The following is a 24,772-nucleotide window of genomic DNA, read 5'->3' on the forward strand; positions in this document are numbered from 1 at the left end:
AAAAGAAGAAGTACTCAGATCTTATACTTGAGTAAAATTAGAAGTACTCAGATCTTGTACTTGAGTAAAAGTAGAAATACTCAGATCTTGTACTTGAGTAAAAGTAGAAGTACTCAGATCTTGTACTTGAGTAAAAGAAGAAGTACTCAGATCTTATACTTGAGTAAAATTAGAAGTACTCAGATCTTGTACTTGAGTAAAAGTAGAAATACTCAGATCTTGTACTTAGTAAAAGTAGAAGTACTCAGATATTGTACTTGAGTAAAAGTAGAAATACTCAGATCTTGTACTTGAGTAAAAGTAGAAGTACTCAGATCTTGTACTTGAGTAAAAGAAGAAGTACTCAGATCTTGTACTTGAGTAAAAGTAGAAGTACTCAGATCTTGTACTTGAGTAAAAGTAGAAATACTCAGATCTTGTACTTGAGTAAAAGTAGAAGTACTCAGATCTTGTACTTGAGTAAAAGTAGGAGTACTCAGATCTTGTACTTGAGTAAAAGTAGAAGTACTCAGGTCTTGTACTTGAGTAAAAGTAGAAGTACTCAGATCTTGTACTTGAGTAAAAGTAGAAGTACTCAGATCTTGTACTTGAGTAAAAGTAGAAGTACTCAGATCTTGTACTTCAGTAAAAGAAGAAGTACTCAGATCTTGTACTTGAGTAAAAGTAGAAGTACCAGAGTGTAGGAATACTCTGTTACAGTAAAAGTCCTGCATTCAAAATGTTCCTCAAGTAAAAGTAGAAAAGTATTATCATCAAAATATAGTGAAAGTAGTGACAGTAAAAGTCACTACTATTCTGCAGATGGAAATACTCAAGTACGTTACCTGAGTAAATGTACTTCCTCCGCATATAAAGTCATACGAAAATACAGTTTGATATATCAGATTAAATATCTATTATTAGTTTGGATTACCTTTTTATCCATAATGTTTTAAATAGTGCTGCTATATTGTTTTACTTCTTGGTCAAAATGTGGTTTGGAGTCAGCCCACTTTAAAACAAATCAATATGTAATGTCCCTATTATGAATTCAGTGTACAAAAAACACAAATTCTGCGTCCATAGTGGAGTGGTACTTTCTTTATAAAATACTCTACCCCATGGATTATTACAGGTAGACATACTGATTGTATTTTCTTAATGGTTAATATTTACTTCTTTAATTCTTCCTTATTTACAATACCTTTTGCATCTTTGTAAATGTCCCTATTATAAATTAACTGTACAAAATAAACCAACATCTGCTCCACACTGATCCTGGAGTAGTACTTTCTTTTTGAATATAATACTCTTCCCCATCTATCACACATTGTACACTCACCCCCTCCTTCCTCACTCATTACGCAACTCTCTCCCGGTGCTCGGTTGTGTTTCACTGGTAGACTGTTGCATAGACATACATGGACGGTAGTGTCCGTGACGTCACCCTCCGGATTCTGGTTTCGCAATCCAATCCAATACAAAGGGGATTTATTGGCGTGACCATATTTTAAGCATAGTATTGCTAAAACATTCCGCACAAGGGGTTATAACGGAGCACAACAAAAATCAACACTATACATAAATGTCAACAATACATGTCACAAAATATACTGTATGCCAACCACATGCAAATACAAATATATACATATTAGTACATAAATAAAAAGTGTGTGTGTGTGTGTGTGTGTGTGTGTGTGTGTGTGTGTGTGTGTGTGTGTGTGTGTGTGTGTGTGGGTGTTTCACCTTGACGGGTGACACTGCTGCAGTACCGCGCGCCACCGAGCACGAAGAGGGGAGGAAATGCGCTCGTGGGGGTGGAGTGAGGGATGTGTTGTTTCCTCCTCACGCAGCACAGCTCTCTTTCAGTCGGCATCCTGCAGCCTCACCATGGCTGTCAACATCCCCGGCGTGGCCGTCATGATGTTCTTCTACCTGCTGGTGCTCGGCATCGGGATCTGGGCTTCCTTCAAGTCCAAACGGGAGGCCAAGAAGGGCACGGGGGATAAAACGGAGATGGCTCTGCTGGGGAACCGGGGCATCAACCTGGTTGTCGGCATCTTCACCATGACAGGCGAGTACCGGGAGGAAAAAACGCACGCTTTTTGGATGAGAAACGCAACAAAAAAACGATGATTCTTCGCCTTTATTCCATCTGCCTATATCAAAATCGTTTTTTATTAGAAAATACACATACGGGGATTTCCCCTTTGTATGTGCGATTCGTAAAAAAAGACAAAGACACATGAATACGTCGATACATTAAATACAAATTGCGCTGTTATAATATATTGAAATACAGCATATGGCGATACTGTGATTCCCATTGTTCAGCACCCCCCCCCCCCCCCCCCCCTGTTGAGGGTAAATGTGGATTAATCCAATAGAACATACAGAGCGCATGGCATGCTCCATCTTTATTATAGGTGGGTTATTCATCTTAACGAAACACAGTGTGAAACCGAGGCTTAGATACAAATGCCTTTTTTGGATTATATTGGAACGAACGAAACGTGTCTGAAAAGCAGGAAGTTAATGTAGTTTATTCGAGCCGAGTCAGGGTGGAATAAAAGAGGAAACAGATTTTGTATTGCATTTTTTCTCACGCATGACAGTAGCATGTTGAGCAATATTGCCTCTCAATAGCTGCTACGATGGGTGGGTTTAAAGCCATTACATGTACAGTGAATTATTATTATATTATTTTTAAATAAATGGTTTGAATACCAGGAAGTGAATGTAGCTTAAACAAGCTAAGTCAGTGTGAAATAAAAGAAGGAAATATATGTTTTAACGTATTTTTTAATGCATGATGTGTTGTGTAATAATGCCTGCTCCCCTCACAAACCACTAGCTGCCATGATGGATGGTTTTACAGTCATTACATTTACAGTCAATTATTATTATATTGTTTTAAATAAATGGGTTGAATACCAGGAAGTGAATGTAGCTAAGTCAGTGTGAAATTAAAGAGGAAATATATGTGTTAATGTATTTTTTAATCCATGACGTGTTGCCTGCTCCCCTCACAAATCACTAGCTGCCATGACGGGTTGTATTAAAGTAATTGCTCATTACATTTACAGTAAATTCCCATTTCGATGCAATCACCTGAGCTACACTAGACTGCAGGGTTCCTGTTCTCAGGTTACATGAACACAGTATCGTCCTGGGTGTGTTTTCTGCCCGTATGTGACTGTGTTTGTGTTCAAAACAGCTACGTGGGTCGGAGGAGGCTTCATCGTGGGCACAGCCGAGGCCGTCTATAACCCCTCGATGGGACTCATCTGGGCCGTGATGCCCGTCGCTGCCACCATGTGCTTCGTCATAGGTGAGCCTTCATTGTCCTGTTGCAGTGTGAGGAGGAAACCAGTGCCCCGTGTCCGCGAGGCTGTGGAGCTCATTACACACACACACACACACACACACACACACACACACACACACACACACACACACACACACACACACACACACACACACACACACACACACACACACACACACACACACACACACACACACACACACACACACACACACACACACACACACACACACACACACACACACACACACACACACACACACACACACACACACACAAGTAGTGGAGTAAAGTACTGATACCAGAACAATTTACTTAAGTACAGTAACAAAGTATGTATACTCCACTTCATTTCCCTGTTACAGTGTGAGGAGGAAACCAGTGGCTCATCACACAGAACGGATAAGAGGTTATTCTGGGATCCTTATCTCGCATTTCGCATCTCGCTGGGTAGAAATATAAACGTTGTGAGGGTGCGCTGTGGTTATCAGGGAAAAAGATACAGCAGCTGTTGGTTCAAAGAGGGCGTATTCATCTTTTTGGGGGGGTTTCCCTTTCCTGTAGTGTGTTATAAAGGTTTCTGTGCATGTAAATGGTCTGCAAAGGGTAAAATCCCCAAGTTACAGGACATTGTGACTTCACTACGAACACTCACACTCCTGGCTAGCACTCCAACACATTGTACGTGATAGGCTAAGGGGCGGGACCTATCTAAGCGGCTGACCAATGACAACAAAGCCGGCCAGTTAAGAGCAGACTGGGCTCTGGTTTCAGACAGAGGGTGGTGAGCTAGAGACACTACATACTGATATACACCTGAACATCAGCAGGAGAGGACTCTTTAAAGTAGAGACACTACATACTGATATACACCTGAACATCAGCAGGAGAGGACTCTTTAAAGTAGAGACACTACATACTGATATACACCTGAACATCAACAGGAGAGGACTCTTTAAAGTAGAGACACTACATACTGATATACACCTGAACATCAGCAGGAGAGGACTCTTTAAAGTAGACACTACATACTGATATACACCTGAACATCAGCAGGAGAGGACTCTTTTAAGTAGACACTACATACTGATATACACCTGAACATCAGCAGGAGAGGACTCTTTAAAGTAGAGACACTACATACTGATATACACCTGAAAATCAGCAGGAGAGGACTCTTTAAAGTAGAGACACTACATACTGATATACACCTGAACATCAGCAGGAGAGGACTCTTTAAAGTAGACACTACATACTGATATACACCTGAACATCAGCAGGAGAGGACTCTTTAAAGTAGACACTACATACTGATATATACCTGAACATCAGCAGGAGAGGACTCTTTAAAGTAGAAACACTACATACTGATATACACCTGAATATCAGCAGGAGAGGACTTTTTAAAGTAGAGACACTACATACTGATATACACCTGAATATCAGCAGGAGAGGACTCTTTAAAGTAGAAACACTACATACTGATATACACCTGAACATCAGCAGGAGAGGACTCTTTTAAGTAGACACTACATACTGATATACACCTGAACATCAGCAGGAGAGGACTCTTTAAAGTAGAGACACTACATACTGATATACACCTGAACATCAGCAGGAGAGGACTCTTTAAAGTAGAGACACTACATACTGATATACACCTGAACATCAGCAGGAGAGGACTCTTTAAAGTAGACACTACATACTGATATACACCTGAACATCAGCAGGAGAGGACTCTTTAAAGTAGACACTACATACTGATATACACCTGAACATCAGCAGGAGAGGACTCTTTAAAGTAGAAACACTACATACTGATATACACCTGAATATCAGCAGGAGAGGACTTTTTAAAGTAGAGACACTACATACTGATATACACCTGAATATCAGCAGGAGAGGACTCTTTAAAGTAGAAACACTACATACTGATATACACCTGAACATCAGCAGGAGAGGACTCTTTAAAGTAGAGACACTACATACTGATATACACCTGAACATCAGCAGGAGAGGACTTTTTAAAGTAGAGACACTACATACTGATATACACCTGCATATCAGCAGGAGAGGACTTTTTAAAGTAGAGACACTATAATAATGATAATTGCTTGGCACCTTGAGACCCAAGGTCGCTTTACAGAAGAACAGGACAAAATAAACATAACATAAAAAAGGCAGTCAGATAACCAGTCAGACAGACAAAACAACAAATAGATTAGGGGCCAAAGGCCTTAGCCAACAGTTGGGACTTGAGGGCCCTTTTGAAGGCGTCAAGCGTGGGGATGTTGCGGATCTCCGCAGGGAGAGCGTTCCGGAGGGTGGGGGCTGCCACACTGAAGGCTCTGTCCCCGAAAGTTTGCAGTTTGGTGCGGAGGGTGGTAAGCAGGCCGGAGTCTGAAGACCGCAGGTTCCGGGGTGGGGCATGTGGGTGAAGGATGTCCGATAAGTACTGGGGGGCAAGGGCATGGAGGGACTTGTAGGTGAGGAGGAGGACTTTGTAGGATATGCAGGACTTGACCGGCAGCCAGTGGAGGTGGATGAGGGTGGGAGTGATGGGCTGCCACGGATTAGTATGTGTGAGTACCCTAGCAGCACAGTTTTGAACATGCCGGAGCCTGTCCAGGGTTTGTGTGGGGACCCCAAACAGGACACCATTGCAGTAGTCCAAGCAGGAAGTGACGAAAGCATGAACTAGGGTTTCTGCAGCCGACTCCGAGAGTGACGGTCGGAGTCTGGCAATGTTCATTAGATGGAGAAAGGCCGATTTGGTCACAGACTTGATGTGGGAGTGGAAGGAAAGAGTGGAGTCGAGGATGACACCCAGGTTGCGGGCTTCAGGAGACGGGGAGATGGAGCAGCCGTCAACCTCGAGGATGAAGTCACCAACCTTCCGGAGCCTCGCCTTGGGTGCCACAACCATGAGCTCTGTTTTCCTGCTGTTTAGTTTGAGATAGTTGGACGACATCCATGCTTTGATGTCATGCAGGCAGTTAATAAGAGACTGAGGGGGAGAGCTGGGAGGATGGAGTGGTGCTGAGATATAATTGGGTATCATCAGCATAACAGTGGAAATCGAGTCCACGATGTCGGATGATCTGGCTGAGGGGGAGCATGTAAATGGTGAACACTACATACTGATATACACCTGAACATCAGTAGGAGAGAACTCTTTAAAGTAGAGACACTACATACTGATATACACCTGAACATCAGCAGGAGAGGACTCTTTAAAGTAGAGACACTACATACTGATATACACCTGAACATCAGCAGGAGAGGACTCTTTAAAGTAGATATACTACATACTGATATACACCTGAACATCAGTAGGAGAGGACTCTTTAAAGTAGAGACACTACATACTGATATACACCTGAACATCAGCAGGAGAGGACTCTTTAAAGTAGAGACACTACATACTGATATACACCTGAACATCAGCAGGAGAGGACTCTTTAAAGTAGAGACACTACATACTGATATACACCTGAACATCAGCAGGAAAGGACTCTTTAAAGTAGAGACACTACAAACTGATATACACCTGAACATCAGCAGGAGAGGACTCTTTAAAGTAGAGACACTACATACTGATATACACCTGAACATCAGCAGGAGAGGACTCTTTAAAGTAGAGACACTACATACTGATATACACCTGAACATCAGCAGGAGAGAACTCTTTAAAGTAGAGACGCTACATACTGATATACAACTGAACATCAGCAGGAGAGGACTCTTTAAAGTAGAGACACTACATACTGATATACACCTGAACATCAGCAGGAGAGAACTCTTTAAAGTAGAGAAACTACATACTGATATACACCTGAACATCAACAGGAGAGAACTCTTTAAAGTAGAGACACTACATACTGATATGAACTCTGAACATGAGCAGAATGTGTCCTCTTTAAATGACCGTTCCATTTCCTGAAAAGTGACCTCTGGGAATAATGTCTTCTGTCGGAAGCATAACTCAAGTCGGGAATACCGCCGATCTTTCCTTAATGGGGGTCAAGTCCAACAAGACACTCTAAATATTCCTCTCTCTCCTCTACACGGGACACTTTGGAAGAAATGTGGTATTATTTGGTAAGATAAGGATTATAACTCTGAGAACAACACATCTTGTAAATGTGGATGCTTCCTTGTCATATAGAAACCTTTTAATATGTAAAATAGGTTTTACCTGCACTTGCAAATAAGAGAGAGTTTGCATCCCGTAGGGAAATGTCTGCCCTCAGGTTCAGCTATAAAACCAACCTTCAACAACGTGGTCTGGAGATGGAAAACACACAAGATAAGTCAACAATAATAGAAAGAAAAACCTTGATGTTATGCAAAATAGCCTTGCTTATATCATATATAACATGAGGGGATTTTGATAAGCTGGTAAAGGTGGAGCTATTTTTGATTACTTTATATATTGCAGCTGGATATTTAAACCTGTAATCACATGTCAATGTTTATTTATTCGTCTGTACCTGTAGAGTAACTAAAGCTGTCAGATACTTGTAGTAAAAAGTGCAATATTGCCTTTTAAAATGTAGTGAAGTAAAGGTATACCACATTTTTAAGTAGTTTGTAACAAGTAAAGGTCTTGCAAACAAAATCTCACTTATAGGTCCCATGTCATGCTTTTCTGGTTATTACCCGTCCCCTTGTGTGCTATGAAGGTTTTTATGCATGTAAACGGTCTGCAGAGTCAAACCCCTCAAAGTACACCCTGTAGCGAGTAAAACTCTAACACAGAAAATACCTCCCCAAAACGTCTCGTTGGAGATACGTCACTGTCCATTGATTCTTCCGGGTACCGCATGATGTCATGCGTTACCCGGAACCAAATGGACCAATCCGTGGAGCCGTTACGTTACGTCCGCGGAGCCGTTACGTTAAGCCCCCGATGATTGGTCCAAATTGACCAATCCACGGACTTCCTCACACACACACTCAGTGCATGCAGCTCTGCTGATCTCTCCTCCCTGGCTGCAGGCTGATAACAGACAGTTGGGATCGCGGCGAAATTCTCTCTGCAGACCCATTCTCTCTGCAGACCCATTCTCTCTGCAGACCCATTCTCTCTGCAGACCCATTCTCACTGCAGACCCATTCTCTCTGCAGACCCATTCTCTCTGCAGACCCATTCTCTCTGCAGACCCATTCTCTCTGCAGACCCATTCTCACAGCGTTTATCAACCTTTCTCTTACTCAATATCAAGCCACACTTATTGTTTTTACTTAGGCTGTGATTTTGTGTGTGCTCAGGATGAGTTTGGCTGTGTTTCGCTAAGCAAGGAAACCACACCTCCACGGAGCTCAGCGCGATTCACAACGTCCCGACCAATCAGAGCACACTGTGCTCACAGGGAGGGGGGGGGGGCTGAGAGTGAAATTCAGTGAATACACGTAGTTTACAGAGATGCTGTATGAGAAACCAATGTGATTTTGGAAAATTGCACAATATCAATCTATTCTAGTAGACCTCAACAATGGAATTATGATCAGTGGAAATGGCTATGACATGGGACCTTTAAGTACATAATAATTGGTATCAAAATATACTTAAAGTACTGATTTAGGAGTACATGCTGTGCAAAATAGCCTAGCATATATGGATATTTTAACCTGTAATCATTTGCCAATGTTTATGTATTACTCTGTACCTGTAGAGCAGGGGTCGTCAACCCCTGGCACGCGGCACCGTAACCAGTGGCACACTAGGAATAAGTGGAATAAGTGTGCAAAATATTGAAATTGTATTTTCGGATCCTGAACGAGACCGCTGCCAGAGCGCGTCTCCCCGTTACCTGCAGAAGGAAGCCATGCACGCAACGCAGCCCCGCTCTCTTTAACTCCAGGTGACTTTCTGCCGCTTTCCTCCGTGGTGCAGTGCTGATCGTTTCACCACGGAGGAAAGCACTTCACTAATTGCAGTACCCATAAGGAGCTGTACAAATGCTGCAGTTTTTGCGTGGCTGTGTATTTAGTTGAAAGCCCAGTGGCGATCTGCTCATCTCTCATCGAAATAATATGCTACAAAGGGGCGGACTGGCCATCTGTGTGTTGAACTTTCCTGTCGGCTCCCAGACCGTAGTCGAGGAGGGCAGAAGCAACAAGCTTCAGGTTCAATAACCCACTTTAGCTTAAATGACTGGAGAGAGGCGAGCTCTTCTTGGGAGGCCGTTGCATTTATTTAGCTGTTCTTCTGTTTCACAAAATACATCACAGACCTCTGTTTTTCTGCTTCCTCGTTTCACTTCCAGAAACATACACACGTTCCCTCACTGTCGCTCTACAATCCACAAACACACATGCACAAGCCACACCCCTCTCTCTCTCTCTCTCTCTCTCTCTCTCGCTCTCTTAAAGGGACAGCGATCTCATCTCACTCTGCATGACCCTAATATCATAGCATGTGTGCTCTGGAGAATCACAGAACGGACGATCGTCCTTATTATTATGCCGTTTAAACCAATTATTTAAATGTATTTGTTAAATTCGGCATCATAAGTTGCGCTGACAGGTCCACACACTGCTTCCCCGCAGCAAGGCTCCCCCGCCCTCCTGCTGATAGTTCATGAGCGTCAAGCTCCTCAACCCCCCCCCGTTGATAATTCTCGATCGTTGGCACGCTGATAACAATTTTTTAAAATGGCACTTCATATCAAAAAGGTTGCCGACCACTGCTGTAGAGTAACTAAAGGTGTCAGATACATGGAGTAACAAGTACAATATTGCCTTTAAAATGTAGTGGAGTAAAGCTTTTGAGAAACATACATTAAAAATACTCAAAGAAATTACACAATCATACTGGAATAAATGTACTTCCCTGCTTTCCACCACTGCAGAACACTTCTACTCCCACACTGACTTCTAATGTTACATTCTTCCTTAAATAAAAAGGGTTTATTTTCTGTACTGTGGAGATTCAGCACATCTCAGGCTGGTCACAGTTGGCTGGTCTTTGCTGTAACAGCTGAACCCTGGCAGGCTTTCAGTCATTGTTAAAAGGGTTAATATATAATAAATAACATGTTCTTGTTGTTCATGTTTAGGTAGTACATCCTGATCGCAGTACAGTCGTTTTAATCCCCTTTTGTTATTGGACTGTGCAGGCAGTGTTATCTAAAGGACAATCGGGACTACTGTCATGCTTACAGAGTTCCTGGGAACTGCTGAAAGGTCTCCTGGGAAATGTAGGAAACCACTTATTAAAGAGGCCCTGTTGTGCTTTTTGGGGGCTTTTCCCTTTCCTGTTGTGTGTTTATGTATTGTTTTTGTGAATGCAAATGGTCTGCGAAGGCTACAAATCCCAAACTTCCCGACATCACTGTTTAACACTCACGCTCCTATACACCTGCACATCAGCAGGAGAGAACTCTTTAAAGTAGAGACACTACATACTGATATACACTTGAACATCAGCAGGAGACGACTCTTTAAAGTAGAGACACTACATACTGATTGAACCTGAACATCAGCAAGAGAGAACTCTTTAAAGTAGAGACACTACATACTGATATACACCTGCACATCAGCAGGAGAGAACTCTTTAAAGTAGAGACACTACATACTGATATACACCTGCACATCAGCAGGAGAGAACTCTTTAAAGTAGAGACACTACATACTGATATACACCTGCACATCAGCAGGAGAGAACTCTTTAAAGTAGAGACACTACATACTGATATACACCTGAACATCAGCAGGAGAGGACTCTTTAAAGTAGAGACACTACATACTGATTGAACCTGAACATCAGCAGGAGAGAACTCTTTAAAGTAGAGACACTACATACTGATATACACTTGAACATCAGCAGGAGAGGACTCTTTAAAGTAGAGACACTACATACTGATATACACCTGAACATCAGCAGGAGAGGACTCTTTAAAGTAGAGACACTACATACTGATATACACCTGAACATCAGCAGGAGAGGACTCTTTAAAGTAGAGACACTACATACTGATTGAACCTGAACATCAGCAGGAGAGGACTCTTTAAAGTAGAGACACTACATACTGATATACACCTGAACATCAGCAGGAGAGAACTCTTTAAAGTAGAGACACTACATACTGATATATACCTGAACATCAGCAGGAGAGGACTCTTTAAAGTAGAGACACTACATACTGATATACACCTGAACATCAGCAGGAGAGGACTCTTTAAAGTAGAGACACTACATACTGATCTACACTTGAACATCAGAGGGAGAGGACTCTTTAAAGTAGAGACACTACATACTGATATACACCTGAACATCAGCAGGAGAGGACTCTTTAAAGTAGAGACACTACATACTGATATACACCTGAAAATCATCAGGAGTGGACTCTTTAAAGTAGAGACACTACATACTGATATACACCTGAACATCAGCAGGAGAGGACTCTTTAAAGTAGAGACACTACATACTGATATACACCTGAACATCAGCAGGAGAGGACTCTTTAAAGTAGAGACACTACATACTGATATACACCTGAACATCAGCAGGAGAGGACTCTTTAAAGTAGAGACACTACATACTGATATACACCTGAACATCAGCAGGAGAGGACTCTTTAAAGTAGAGACACGACAAACTGATATACACCTGAACATCAGCAGGAAAGGACTCTTTAAAGTAGAGACACGACATACTGATTGAACCTGAACATCAGCAGGAGAGGACTCTTTAAAGTAGAGACACTACATACTGATTGAACCTGAACATCAGCAGGAGAGGACTCTTTAAAGTAGAGACACTACATACTGATTGAACCTGAACATCAGCAGGAGAGGACTCTTTAAAGTAGAGACACTACATACTGATTGAACCTGAACATCAGCAGGAGAGGACTCTTTAAAGTAGAGACACTACATACTGATATACACCTGAACATCAGCAGGAGAGGACTTTTTAAATTAGAGACACTACATACTGATTGAACCTGAACATCAGCAGGAGAGGACTCTTTAAAGTAGAGACACTACATACTGATCTACACCTGAACATCAGCAGGAGAGGACTCTTTAAAGTAGAGACACTACATACTGATATACACCTGAACATCAGCAGGAGAGGACTCTTTAAAGTAGAGACACTACATACTGATTGAACCTGAACGTTAGCAGGAGAGAACTCTTTAAAGTAGAGACACTACATACTGATTGAAACTGAACATCAGCAGGAGAGGACTCTTTAAAGTAGAGACACTACATACTGATTGAACCTGAACATCAGCAGGAGAGGACTCTTTAAAGTAGAGACACTACATACTGATTGAACCTGAACATCAGCAGGGGAGAACTCTCTATTTCCCCTAAAACATGAAATAAAGCCTTCGTTCCTCCTGGAATGCTTCACAAAGCAGTGTTAGGTGTACAGTAACAACAGGATGGAGGATTTCTTGTGAAAACAGGTTTCGTGATATCTTATCAATGGAAACCCAGCGTCGCTACACAAGTCTGGAGATTAGCCGAAGGAAAGCAGCATTCCTCCTCCACATGAAAGTCACATGAGGAAAAAAAAGGAAAGAGATTTATCCTATTAACCCTGCGCTGAAATGTGCACTCAGTGACGCTGCTCTTTCTCTGATTGCATAGGCAGTAAATGCGTTTTATAGCTATAGGGTTTGGAGCTATTATAAGAAGCTATTTACTGCTTTATGAAATAAAAGGGGAAAGGGAGAGCATGAGGCGCTGTTATTCACCGTGTGTGTAATGCGTTTCCTTATTTAGGTCATAACTTACCATCAGAGGAGATCACGAGACCGATGCATCAGCGTCTGAGTGGCTAACCGCCTCCGCTAAATGCTTCCTGTGAAACTCCTCAGGGGGAATTAAATGGAAAAGAAGGAATATCTTAACAGGAAATTAAAAAGGGTTGCTTAAAGTTAGAATTCTGGGGAGTCATTTGAAGCTGGATGTTGCCTTGAAGACATTTTAATGACACATAACAAGGCTGTGGGAGTCAAGCATTACCTGTAACAAGATCCCTGACAGTTACATCAGGTTACATTGCTTTAATATCTTATTTACGTCCATTTTAAATAGCATTTTTCAGCCATTGTTTTGCACTTATTTGTCTTTATCTTATTACTAATGTGTGCTTTCCTTCTTTCTTATCGTTGCTTTGCTTTTTTACCTGCTGTACCACTACCCAATCAGAATCAGTTTTATTACTAAGTACACATACGAGGAGTTTGCTTTGGTATAAATGGTGCGTACCAAGATAAAGAAAGAAGAATAGGAAGCATCAATAAATAAAAATAGTACTTTTATAAAAGCTATTTTAATAAAACAGTTTTAAGAGTGTTGTAACAAATGAAAAAAAACGACAATCTTTACACAAAATATATATTTATGAGCTCGGAGCTCCGTAAAAACAAAGCTGTCTGACGCTCTATTTGACACCATTTTCATATTTCTGGAGTAATTATACCGTTTTTGACAAACAGAAATATTGTTTTCTGGCATCACTTTCACATTTTACAGGGGAACATCTGCATTTTGGTATGAGGGCACACGCAGAGAGTAAGAGGGCATAGCTGGTATATGTATATACTTATTTAAATATGCACAGCTCCAGCCATGATAACACTCTTCTGTCCGTCAAGCTGTGAAAGTATCAGGTGATTTTGTTTTATTTATTGTTTACCTCGTAGTGTAAATAGCAGCGCTCCTGTTACCGGTTTAGACCATACCCTGCTGTCTAATTGCGCTATTTTTATATGCTTTCCTAAACCTAAAGATGTTCCTGCAGCCCTTTAATCGTTGGGCATCGAATTTCAAAGGCAACTACAGAGGAACACATCTGCTTCAAAGTAGTCAAATATACTTATGTGAGAACTTGAGCTCTGTAAAATCTATTGAAATATGAGAAATACTATATTCAAAGTGGAGAGCTGTCACACTGCAAATGTCCCCGCTGTGGGACTTATAAAGAACGTCTGATATTAAGTGTTCATACTCAGATCCAGACATGGCTGCAGTACACACATCCTTTACTCAAGTAGAAGTACACCCATCCTTTACTCAAGTAGAAATACAGATACTCGTGTTTAAAAATACTCTGGTGAAAGTAGAAGTACTGACTAAACTTCTTTACTCAAGTCAAAGTAAAGAGGCTTTGAAATGTACTTCAGTAAAAAGTACCCATAACTAGCAGCTGTTTTAAAGAGTACCTGACCTCCCTTTATATTAATAGAACAATAATGTCATTGTTAGCTAATGAATGTTTCCATGGTGACCAACGGCAAAATGACAACGTTTCATTGGTCCCTCTTCTTTAGAGAAGACCAGGAAATGATGGATACACGGATCGTGTTCAAATCAATAGGCACGCAATGACTCTAAATAATAATGATCAAGCCACCAAACACACATTCAGACTAAAGGAACCAGCCTGTTTGGAAAATGAGAGAAGTAGAAAGTACAGGTATTTGTGTTCAACATGTGAGAAGTAGAAAGTACAGGTAATTGGGTTCAACATGTAAGAAGTAGAAAGTACAGGTATTTGAGTTCAACATGTAAGAAGTAGAAAGTACAGGTATTTGTGTTCAACATGTAAGAAGTAGAAAGTACAGGTATTTGAGTTCAACATGTAAGAAGTAGAAAGTACAGGTATTTGAGTTCAACATGTAAGAAGTAGAAAGTACAGGTATTTGTGTTCAACATGTAAGAAGTAGAAAGTACAGGTATTTGAGTTCAACATGTAAGAAGTAGAAAGTACAGGTATTTGAGTTCAACATGTAAGAAGTAAAACGTAAACGTCAGAAAAATAAGAAGTGGAGTAAAGTACTGATACCAGAAATATGTGCTTAAGTACAGTAACAAAGTATTTGTACTCCACTACTTCCCACCTCACTTAGAACAGACTTCTTTATTCTACATCTGAATGTGTCTTTTGTGTCTTTGTCCTTTCCTCAGGTGGCCTGTTCTTCGCCGAGCCGATGAGAGACAATAAATACGTGACCATGATGGACCCGTTCCAGATCAAATATGGAAAAGTACCGACGGCCGCTCTGTCTCTGGCTTCGCTCATATCAGAGATTATGTGGGTAACAGGAACACTCATAGGATTAGGTAAGAATGTTTCTGTGTGTGGGCGTGATGCATTTGATACTGGTGATGTTGACCCTGGCAGCGGAGCAGCTGTTGATTGCCGCTCTCTGCCAGCGTGTTGAGTGAAACACAAGCCTTCGTCTAATTGTATGCAAGGTCTGAAATAACTCCATCATGGCTTGAGACGGGATCTTAAATCACACCGCGGTGATGTGGCGGCGTATAAACAAAAGGCTTCCTCATAATAAAATAGCGAGTCAGGGCTGCAAGACGTGAGGAATAAACACAATCATGCTGTTAAATATCACACTTTTCAATAAATTAACAGATATTAAAGAGGCCTTATCATACTTGAAACGGGACTATTTAAAGTAGAGACACTACATACTGATATACACCTGAAAATCAGCTGGAGAGGACTCTTTAAAGTAGAGACACTACATACTGATATACACCTGAACATCAGCTGGAGAGGACTCTTTAAAGTAGAGACACTACATACTGATATACACCTGAACATCAGCAGGAGAGGACTCTTTAAAGTAGAGACACTACATACTGATATACACCTGAACATCAGCAGGAGAGGACTCTTTAAAGTAGAGACACTACATACTGATATACACCTGAACATCAGCTGGAGAGGACTCTTTAAAGTAGAGACACTACATACTGATATACACCTGAACATCAGCAGGAGAGGACTCTTTAAAGTAGAGACATTACATACTGATATACACCTGAACATCAGCAGGAGAGGACTCTTTAAAGTAGAGACACTACATACTGATATACACCTGAACATCAGCAGGAGAGGACTCTTTAAAGTAGAGACACTACATACTGATATACACCTGAACATCAGCAGGAGAGGACTCTTTAAAGTAGAGACACTACATACTGATATACACCTGAACATCAGCAGGAGAGGACTCTTTAAAGTAGAGACACTACATACTGATATACACCTGAACATCAGCAGGAGAGGACTCTTTAAAGTAGAGACACTACATACTGATATAAACCTGAACATCAGCAGGAGAGGACTCTTTAAAGTAGAGACACTACATACTGATCACCTGAAAATCAGCAGGAGAGGACTCTTTAAAGTAGAGACACTACATACTGATATACACCTGAACATCAGCAGGAGAGGACTCTTTAAAGTAGAGACACTACATACTGATATACACCTGAACATCAGCAGGAGAGGACTCTTTAAAGTAGAGACACTACATACTGATATAAACCTGAACATCAGCAGGAGAGGACTCTTTAAAGTAGAGACACTACATACTGATCACCTGAAAATCAGCAGGAGAGGACTCTTTAAAGTAGAGACACTACATACTGATCACCTGAAAATCAGCAGGAGAGGACTCTTTAAAGTAGAGACACTACATACTGATCACCTGAAAATCAGCAGGAGAGGACTCTTTAAAGTAGAGGCACCTGAACATGAGAAGGATACGGCCCCTTTAAGAACCTCCTGTTACAAGAAAGCAAGCAGTGAGTTTATCGGATGAATTGATAAGAGACTATATCATTTAAAAGACTGGAGGGTGTAAACTTCAAGAGAAAAAACTTCCCTTAGCAAACTATTTAAACAAGGATAAGCTTAAGGTAAGAATCGCTTGGCCTTAAAATCCTTTGTAGAAATCAAGATTGCTCTCATGTTTTAAATACTCCTCTAACAGCATGCTAACTCACCTGTGAACAACACAGCTGTCTTTCTGCCCAACTGGCGAATACAAAAGCAGGTTTTCTTCTTGGGTTAAGCTTATCCTTCTGGCTCCATACACTTAGAAAGAAAATATATATATTATTACTAATTGTACGTTGACTCAGGAGATTATTGATGAATTTGAGTAAATGTGGCCGCGTTTAACAGCATATGTATGTGTGCCAGTGACGAACCGTGTCTATCACAACTGGACCTTCTGTACACACACACGCACCCCCCGCCGCCGCCGCCGCCGTTTCCCCCCCCCCCCCGCCATTATAATGTCCGTCTTGAAAAGGGTACTCACAACAATTCCTGAACAACATCATCTTCACCTGTCGCCATTTCAACGTTAAAAGCAATAAAACTTCATATGAATTGCTTCGTCGCATTCTAGATCCTCTGCCTCGAGCCAGTGAACTAGCGGGCCTTCTAGAACAGGGGTTCCCGAGTGGGGGTCGCGAGATGATTACAAAATAAAAATGAAAAAAAAAAAAAATAGAAATGTATTAAAAGAAATGCCAATGACAATCCACTAGTGCAGTGTTTCTCAAACTTTTTCATACCAAGGACACCTTAACCAATAAAAAACACTCATGGACCACCCAACTCCACAAATATCCAAAAACAATAGGCCTGCTTACCCATTCCAACAGTATATAACAAATTACAGCCTGATAATGACAGTTTAACCTTCTCTATATCGCCTCGTTCACAAATTAAATCAACAATACAAATACAACTACAGATTGTATAAGCATTTAGTTCAAATGCGATTTAAAATCCTCTCGGGTTTGACACCTCTTATTATGAAATGTAGACTACATTTATTATGTAGTATTATTTTAAACACGAGTTTATGTCCGAGCCAACAGACTCACAGATTGTTAGCTACTGAGAGATATATGCAAAATACAAACCTCCGCTGTGGATTTTCAAAACAAAATACAATAAAACTATGGTCGCAGGCCCAACTTTAACTCTCTGAGGTCTGCATGGTCTGTCTACAAAACAAAAATAAAAAAACGTAAATGTTCATAAAATACATCCATTGTTTGTTCTATATGCTTCTTGAAATCCTAAAAAACATATCGTTTTTCTAGAACAGATTACAAATCGGCTGAAAATGGTACAAACAAGTGGCAACATGCTTGACGGGGGTGTTGCGCTGGGCTATATCATGCAATCGAAAGTGAAACTTAAGCTCGCTCCATTGCGGAGATATTCCCGCGAGAGTGCGGAAAACTGAAATTAATTCACTAGGCCCCCCCCCCCGTCGACAGGGGGTCGCCAGTCTCTGGCACTGTTATTTTGGGGGTCACGTTAGTCCAAACGTACGCTATCATTCAGTGCAACGGCCAGGGCATTCTATCAAGGATGTAGAATAACTTGGTTGAATGATGTTCTACCCAGAGACCCAGAAAAACATAATTGTTTGTATTTTATTTTTATTATTAAATGTATTCAAAAAATATGTATCTATTATGTTATTAATTAAGTTAATTATTTTAATTTTAAATATGTTTATTATGTTATTTATTTTGTATTTTATCATATTTTAAACTCATGTGCAATGCCTTCTAAACATGCTGCAGTTTCCCATTGTGGAATCATTCAATCTAATCTAATCTAAAGTCAAAGCTAGTCGAAAATGAATAGTTTTGGTGATATATCGCTGTTATAATCAACACACAAGTCTCTGAAGTCAGTGTATGAACACCAAAGTGTGTGTGTTTTCCAGGTGTCACCATGAGTGTGATCCTGAACTTGTCGTACACCGTGAGCATCTGGATCTCTGCTGCCGTGGCGATTACCTACACCCTGATGGGGGGGCTGTACTCTGTGGCGTACACCGACATCATCCAGCTCGTCCTCATCTTCATCAGCCTGGTGAGTTCCTGCTCACATATCACATTCAAAGGTTTTATTGTCCGAATCAGAATCAGATTTATCACCAGGTAGGTTTACACGTACGAGGAGTTTGTATTAAGTATTTTTGCAACATGCTGCTCCGTTCATGGGAAGCATGATCAACATTTGAGGACATGATGAATACATAGAAACCAGTCAGTGTGTTAAATCCAGAGCTATAGCTGGAAGCCAAATTCAGCATAAAGACGGGGGGAAGAAGGAAACAGATATTTAAGCTGTTTAAAGTTTAGAAATGGTCCCAAAAGAGTTTTAGAACCCTGTAATTAACATCTTGTGTCTCGCTTGTCTGTACAGAAAACCTAAAAACATCAATTTGAGGTTTTAGGCGGGGTTTTGTGTACTTCTTTACCAACATTACTGTATATTTGCATGTCCTGTTGCTCACCAGGAAAGAGTGACAGCACTCAACTACCCGTCAAACCGCAAGCCTTCATTTTTACATTTCTATTTGTGGGCAGATTAAAAGAGACACGTGTTAATGGAGGAGCTCTGGAGGTGTTTGTACAGTAGGTGTATTTTTAAACTTTGGAAAGATCGAAGCTGTCCACCTGCTATGCTAAGCTTGGATAACATATTAAATGTTCTGCATTGAAGTTATTTTCAAATGGTTTCTTTAGATATGTTGTTTGCATTTATTTCTAGTTGAAAAAGACTGTTAATGATTGTTTTATTTGTACGTTTTTGTTATGATTTACGACACTTCTGGTTTTATGGTTTTCAGTTTAGTTACTTACTGTTAGCATCACCACCGCTAAGCTTAAGGTTGCTAATGTTGGGCTACGAAGCAACTACAGCACGGTCACATGACTTCACGTCACCACCGCTAAGCTAAAGGCAGCTAATGTTGGGCTAGAAAGGAACTACAGCACGGTCACATGACTTCACGTCACCACCGCTAAGCTAAAGGAGGCTAATGTTGGGCTATAAAGGAACTACAGCACGGTCACATGACTTCACGTCACCACCGCTAAGCTAAAGGAGGCTAATGTTGGGCTATAAAGGAACTACAGCACGGTCACATGACTTCACGTCACCACCGCTAAGCTAAAGGTTGCTAGTGGTGGGCTATAAAGGAACTACAGCACGGTCACATGACTTCAAGTCACCACCGCTAAGCTAAAGGTTGCTAGTGGTGGGCTATAAAGGAACTACAGCACGGTCACATGACTTCAAGTCACCACCGCTAAGCTAAAGGTTGCTAGTGGTGGGCTATAAAGGAACTACAGCACGGTCACATGACTTCAAGTCACCACCGCTAAGCTAAAGGTTGCTAGTGGTGGGCTATAAAGGAACTACAGCGTGGCCGGTCACATGGCTTCACGTCGCCACCGATAAGCTAAAGGTTGCTAGTGGTGGGCTATAAAGGAACTACAGCACTTAGTTGAGTCGTCTCATTATGACACTTTAATTCACCAGTGGGTTATTTACTGACGTATTTGATGTCGTTGAATAAATCTCTCTTCAGCTTGTGTTAACCACAGACCTTATTTCACGCTACCAACCAAAAAGACATAAAAAAAACATTGAATTCCAGACTAGGGAACAGGAAGTAGTAAACTGCTGACTTACTATCAGGTTTTAGGGCTCGTGTGACAGTACATTGTCAAACTTACAACAACTCTGTCCCAATAGGATGCGGTTAAACATGGTGTTAGACTCAGAGTTTCGATGCACATGCATGAGAACCCTGCGTTAACACGGATCCCTGTTCTCTTTAACACTGTGGTTCTGCTGACACAGCCTTACTTGGTCTGGTATGAGCTGTAGCTTATGGAGGATTATGTCAGCCAACTTTGGGTAAATTCTTCGGGATAATAAGGATTTACTGAGTCACTTCACTTCTCCACTTTCCTGCAGTTGTGGAAGGTTATAACAAAGTATTATCCCATTATCCCACGGCAAAATGTTTATTTCATATTCTCTTTATGTAAGCAGCTTCACTCTTTTTGTTTTAAACTCTGCATTTTTGCTATTTTTATAGCTTTAAAGGAGGGTTTCAATCATCTGAAACGGTGTTATTTTGAAGTAAATCTCTTTGTTGTTTAGCCATTATCTCAAGAAAACTCTTAGATGGCTCAGTTTGGATACTAACGTGTGGGTGCCTGTCTGGCTGTGTGTGTGTGTGTGTGTGTGTGTGTGTGTGTGTGTGTGTGTGTGTGTGTGTGTGTGTGTGTGTGTGTGTGTGTGTGTGTGTGTGTGTGTGTGTGTGTGTGTGTGTGTGTGTGTGTGTGTGTGTGTGTGTGTGTGTGTGAGTGTGAGTGTGAGTGTGTGTGTATGTGTGTGTGTGTGTGTGTGTGTGTGTGTGTGTGTGTGTGTGTGTGTGTTTGTGTGGGGGAATTCATATGTGTTTATGTGTTAACGCTACATTAGACCAGACTGGCATCCTCTGCAGGTACCATCATCTGCATTATGCATGCTTCCATAGACGCCAGCTGTGTTCCCAAACACTAAAGTACAAGTCAATAAATAAACCATTTGGGTGAATCGAGTGAAGAAGAAATAGCTATGTTATTTTAATATTAACTTCACTTCACCATGGGCAGCCAAACCCTCTTAAACTGTGCAGAACGAAGAGCTTATTCAGACAAATAAACCACTGTGTATATTGCAATAAACCTGCTTTATATTATAGTGCAATGTGCACACTTCAATGCAAGTAATCTGCAACTACAGCATGATCACATTCCATTTTTTTGGTAAAACAAATAGACCCAATTGCCTCTGGGTTAAATAAAAGTACACATATTTTATTAAAAAGCCATATTCATTTAAGTTGTGGTCTTACATGAGGGTCTTTCAACAAGACCTACATTGTTAACAAAGCCTTCAGTTAGAGCTGGCATTTCATGGTATTCATTTGAAGGTTTTATGTATTTTTTTTTTTTTTTTTGTATTTCATTTTTTTTTTTTTTCTATTTGTTATTCTACACACTATGTTTTTCTTCTCATGTTGCTATAACTCCATCATATACATCACTCCAGTTCTGAAGTCTTTACACTTTTATTTTATTTTTGATTTCACTTTTATTTAACCAGATAAAAGCATTGAGATAAAATCTAATCTACAATGCTGGCCTGGCCAAGAAGGCAGCAACGTTACACATTATTACACATAACACAGACATATAAAATACAGAGAACACCACTAAGCAAACAAAAAGACGAAAAGCAGTCACTACATTGTGCACATTAGGACAGTAAGAAAGGCCCACTACTTATGACTGCAAGAGCAGCTGGTGGCCTCAGTTTGACGCTTGATTGAAGGTCATTCCAAGATCAAGGACCATAATAAAAAAGAGTCCTTTTCCCAGCCTCAAAGCAACTTTTAATAAGTGCATTCGACCAAGAAGATACAAACTAGAAGAAAAACAGAATCATAAAAGTACATCAGGTTTCATAGAACCAAAACATTTCAAGTGCTACTCAACTGGCTTTAGATAAGCCAGTGCTTTATTAGTATGTAAGTGCTTTGTTAGTAATTTTATTGCTCGAAGTGGAGTCGAAAGAGTTTGAGTTTTTAGTCTGCGCCGGAAGATGTGTAAGCTTTCTGATATATATGGCAGTGCAGCATGGTAGAGTGGGTCAAGTTTGGCCATAACAGTGGGACAGGCAAATCTGTAGATTGCATCACCGTAGTCCAGCTGGGACAGGAATAAGCCAGAGACCAACCTTTTACGGGATGAAGTTGAAAAACAACATTTAAATCTATAAAGGAAGCCAAGAGTGAATTTCAATTTCTTAGTTAGAACTTCAATGTGGTGTTTAAAGTTTAGATTTCTGTCCAACCAAAAGCCCAGATATTTGTATGTTTCGACAAACTCAACGGAAACGCCATCAAGGGTGTCAATGGAGAGGCAAGAGGACGCTGACTTGGGAGCAAAGAGCATTGCTTTGGTTTTCTTACTGTTCAATAGCAGTTTAGAATCAAGAAGCGCATGCTGCAGCGGGATAAAATCAGATTTTGAATTGGAAACGGCCATATCCAGAGAAGGAGCACATGAGTATACAATAGTGTCATCAGCATACATATGATAGGTAGAAATTTGCATCTGATTACACATATTGTTTACATATAATAAAAAGAGCAAGGGCCCCAAAATAGAGCCCTGTGGAACTCCCTTCTCCAAGGTGACAGGGTCAGAGACAGTGCTACCCAATCTGACGCATTGATTACGGTCGGTTAGATAACTCTGAAACCAGCAAATGGCATTATGACCGAATCGAAACACCAACATAACATGCTTTGGCTAGGTCAATAAACACTGCAACACAAACAGATTGTGTATCCAAAGCAGCCTTAATATCGTCGAAGACTTTCAGACTGGCAGTCACAGTACTGTGCTTTGATTCTGAATCCAGATTGCATAGGGTTAAGGATGTTGTGTGAATTTAAAAAGAGCTTTAGCTGAGTAGAAACTAGGGACTCAAGAATCTCTGATAACACAGAAAGATTTGAGATAGGACGATAGTTATTCAACTCAGTGGGATCACCAGCTTTCAAGAGGAGTCCACACAGCTGGCAGTGTGTGAGTGGACAAGGAGAGATACAAAATGTCAGTTACTGGTTGAGCTATAATCTGAGCTGCAATCTTTAAAAAGAAAGGATCGAGGCCGTCTGGCCCTGCAGACTTTTAAGGATCAATTGAGTGCAAGACTTCAGAGACCGAGAAAGAAGCGAAATCAAGAACAGGGGAGTTTATTGGCTTCCTGTGTGTCAAAGAATTGATTTCAAAATGTTGCTGCTGGTTTCTAAAGCCCTGAAAGGTTTAGGCCCAAAACACATTTCTGACCTCCTGCTAAATGATGAACCATCCAGATCTCTCAGGTCCTCTTTTCTTTTTGCCACTGCTTTTAATTGAACTATTCACATCTCACACTGCACTGTGACTTTTATTCATGCACCTGTGTTATTCATGTTTTATTATCTTTGCTTTTAAATGAAAATGCCATTTTATAGATTCAAGATTCAAGGCTTTTATTGTATTTGTACATAGCTACAGTGTAGATATGTCAATTAAAATCGTAGGTCACAGGCTCCTCCAACAGTGCAACACAATAAAACGGATACACATTTGTTTAATGTCTTTCATTTTTGTAAAGCACTTTGAATTGCCTTGTGTTGAAAGGTGCTATATAAATAAACGTGCCTTACCTTGCCTTAATCTGTAAAGCCAACTTTTTTATATTGGGCTATACATTAAAGTTTGACTTGACTTGATGATGTGATTATTTCTGTCTCCTCAGTGGCTGTGCGTCCCCTTCGCTCTGACGGGTCCGGCAGTCACAGATATCACAAAGACCGCCTACAACTACACCTTCCAGAACCCGTGGGTAGGAAGTCTGGAGGCCGACAGAGCCTGGATGTGGATCGATAACTTTCTACTTCTGGTAAGATAAGGCTTTTCATGGAAGAGTCATCAGAGGGGTGCAGGGAGGATGTATTTTAGGTAGACCAAACCGGAATTTAGTAACAAAAGGACTACCTTGAAGAGAGCTATGGGATTTTTCTGTTAGATATCAGTGTATTGCAGAAAATAATCTTTATGGAAAACAAACATTTATGATACCTACATGTTTTATTCAGCTGGATAATATCCACATATAATATCGCTATAAAGGAACTACATCACGGTCACATGACTTCACGTCACCACCGCTAAGCTAAAGGCGGCTAATATTGGGCTATAAAGGAACTACAGCACGGTCACATGACTTCACGTCAGCACCGCTAAGCTAAAGGT

At 40.8% G+C, this 24,772-nt stretch overlaps 1 protein-coding gene and 1 long non-coding RNA gene across 2 annotated transcripts in view; one reads left to right on the top strand and one right to left on the bottom strand.

The window, feature by feature from the left end:
• LOC307044290 overlaps positions 1–1,841 on the bottom strand; it is an 8,319-nt gene extending 6,478 nt beyond the window's left edge. Inside the window, exons 1-2 of the long non-coding RNA XR_013809598.1 lie at positions 1,726–1,841; positions 1,322–1,436 (exon numbers count right to left, since the gene is read on the bottom strand). This is a non-coding gene — a long non-coding RNA (uncharacterized lncRNA). The remainder of the gene's footprint in view (positions 1–1,321; positions 1,437–1,725) is intronic.
• On the top strand, positions 1,766–24,772 carry LOC307044258 (high-affinity choline transporter 1-like). Its single transcript, XM_079689346.1, has 5 exons — positions 1,766–2,053; positions 3,197–3,310; positions 15,242–15,397; positions 18,841–18,989; positions 24,276–24,772. The coding sequence occupies exons 1-5, from the start codon at positions 1,783–1,785 to the stop codon at positions 24,426–24,428; spliced, it is 843 nt and encodes a 280-aa protein (XP_079545472.1). The 5' UTR covers positions 1,766–1,782; the 3' UTR covers positions 24,429–24,772.

This window comes from Notothenia rossii (assembly GCF_949606895.1).
Source record: "Notothenia rossii genome assembly, chromosome: 6".
In the NCBI taxonomy this organism is placed as follows: Eukaryota; Metazoa; Chordata; class Actinopteri; order Perciformes; family Nototheniidae; genus Notothenia; species Notothenia rossii.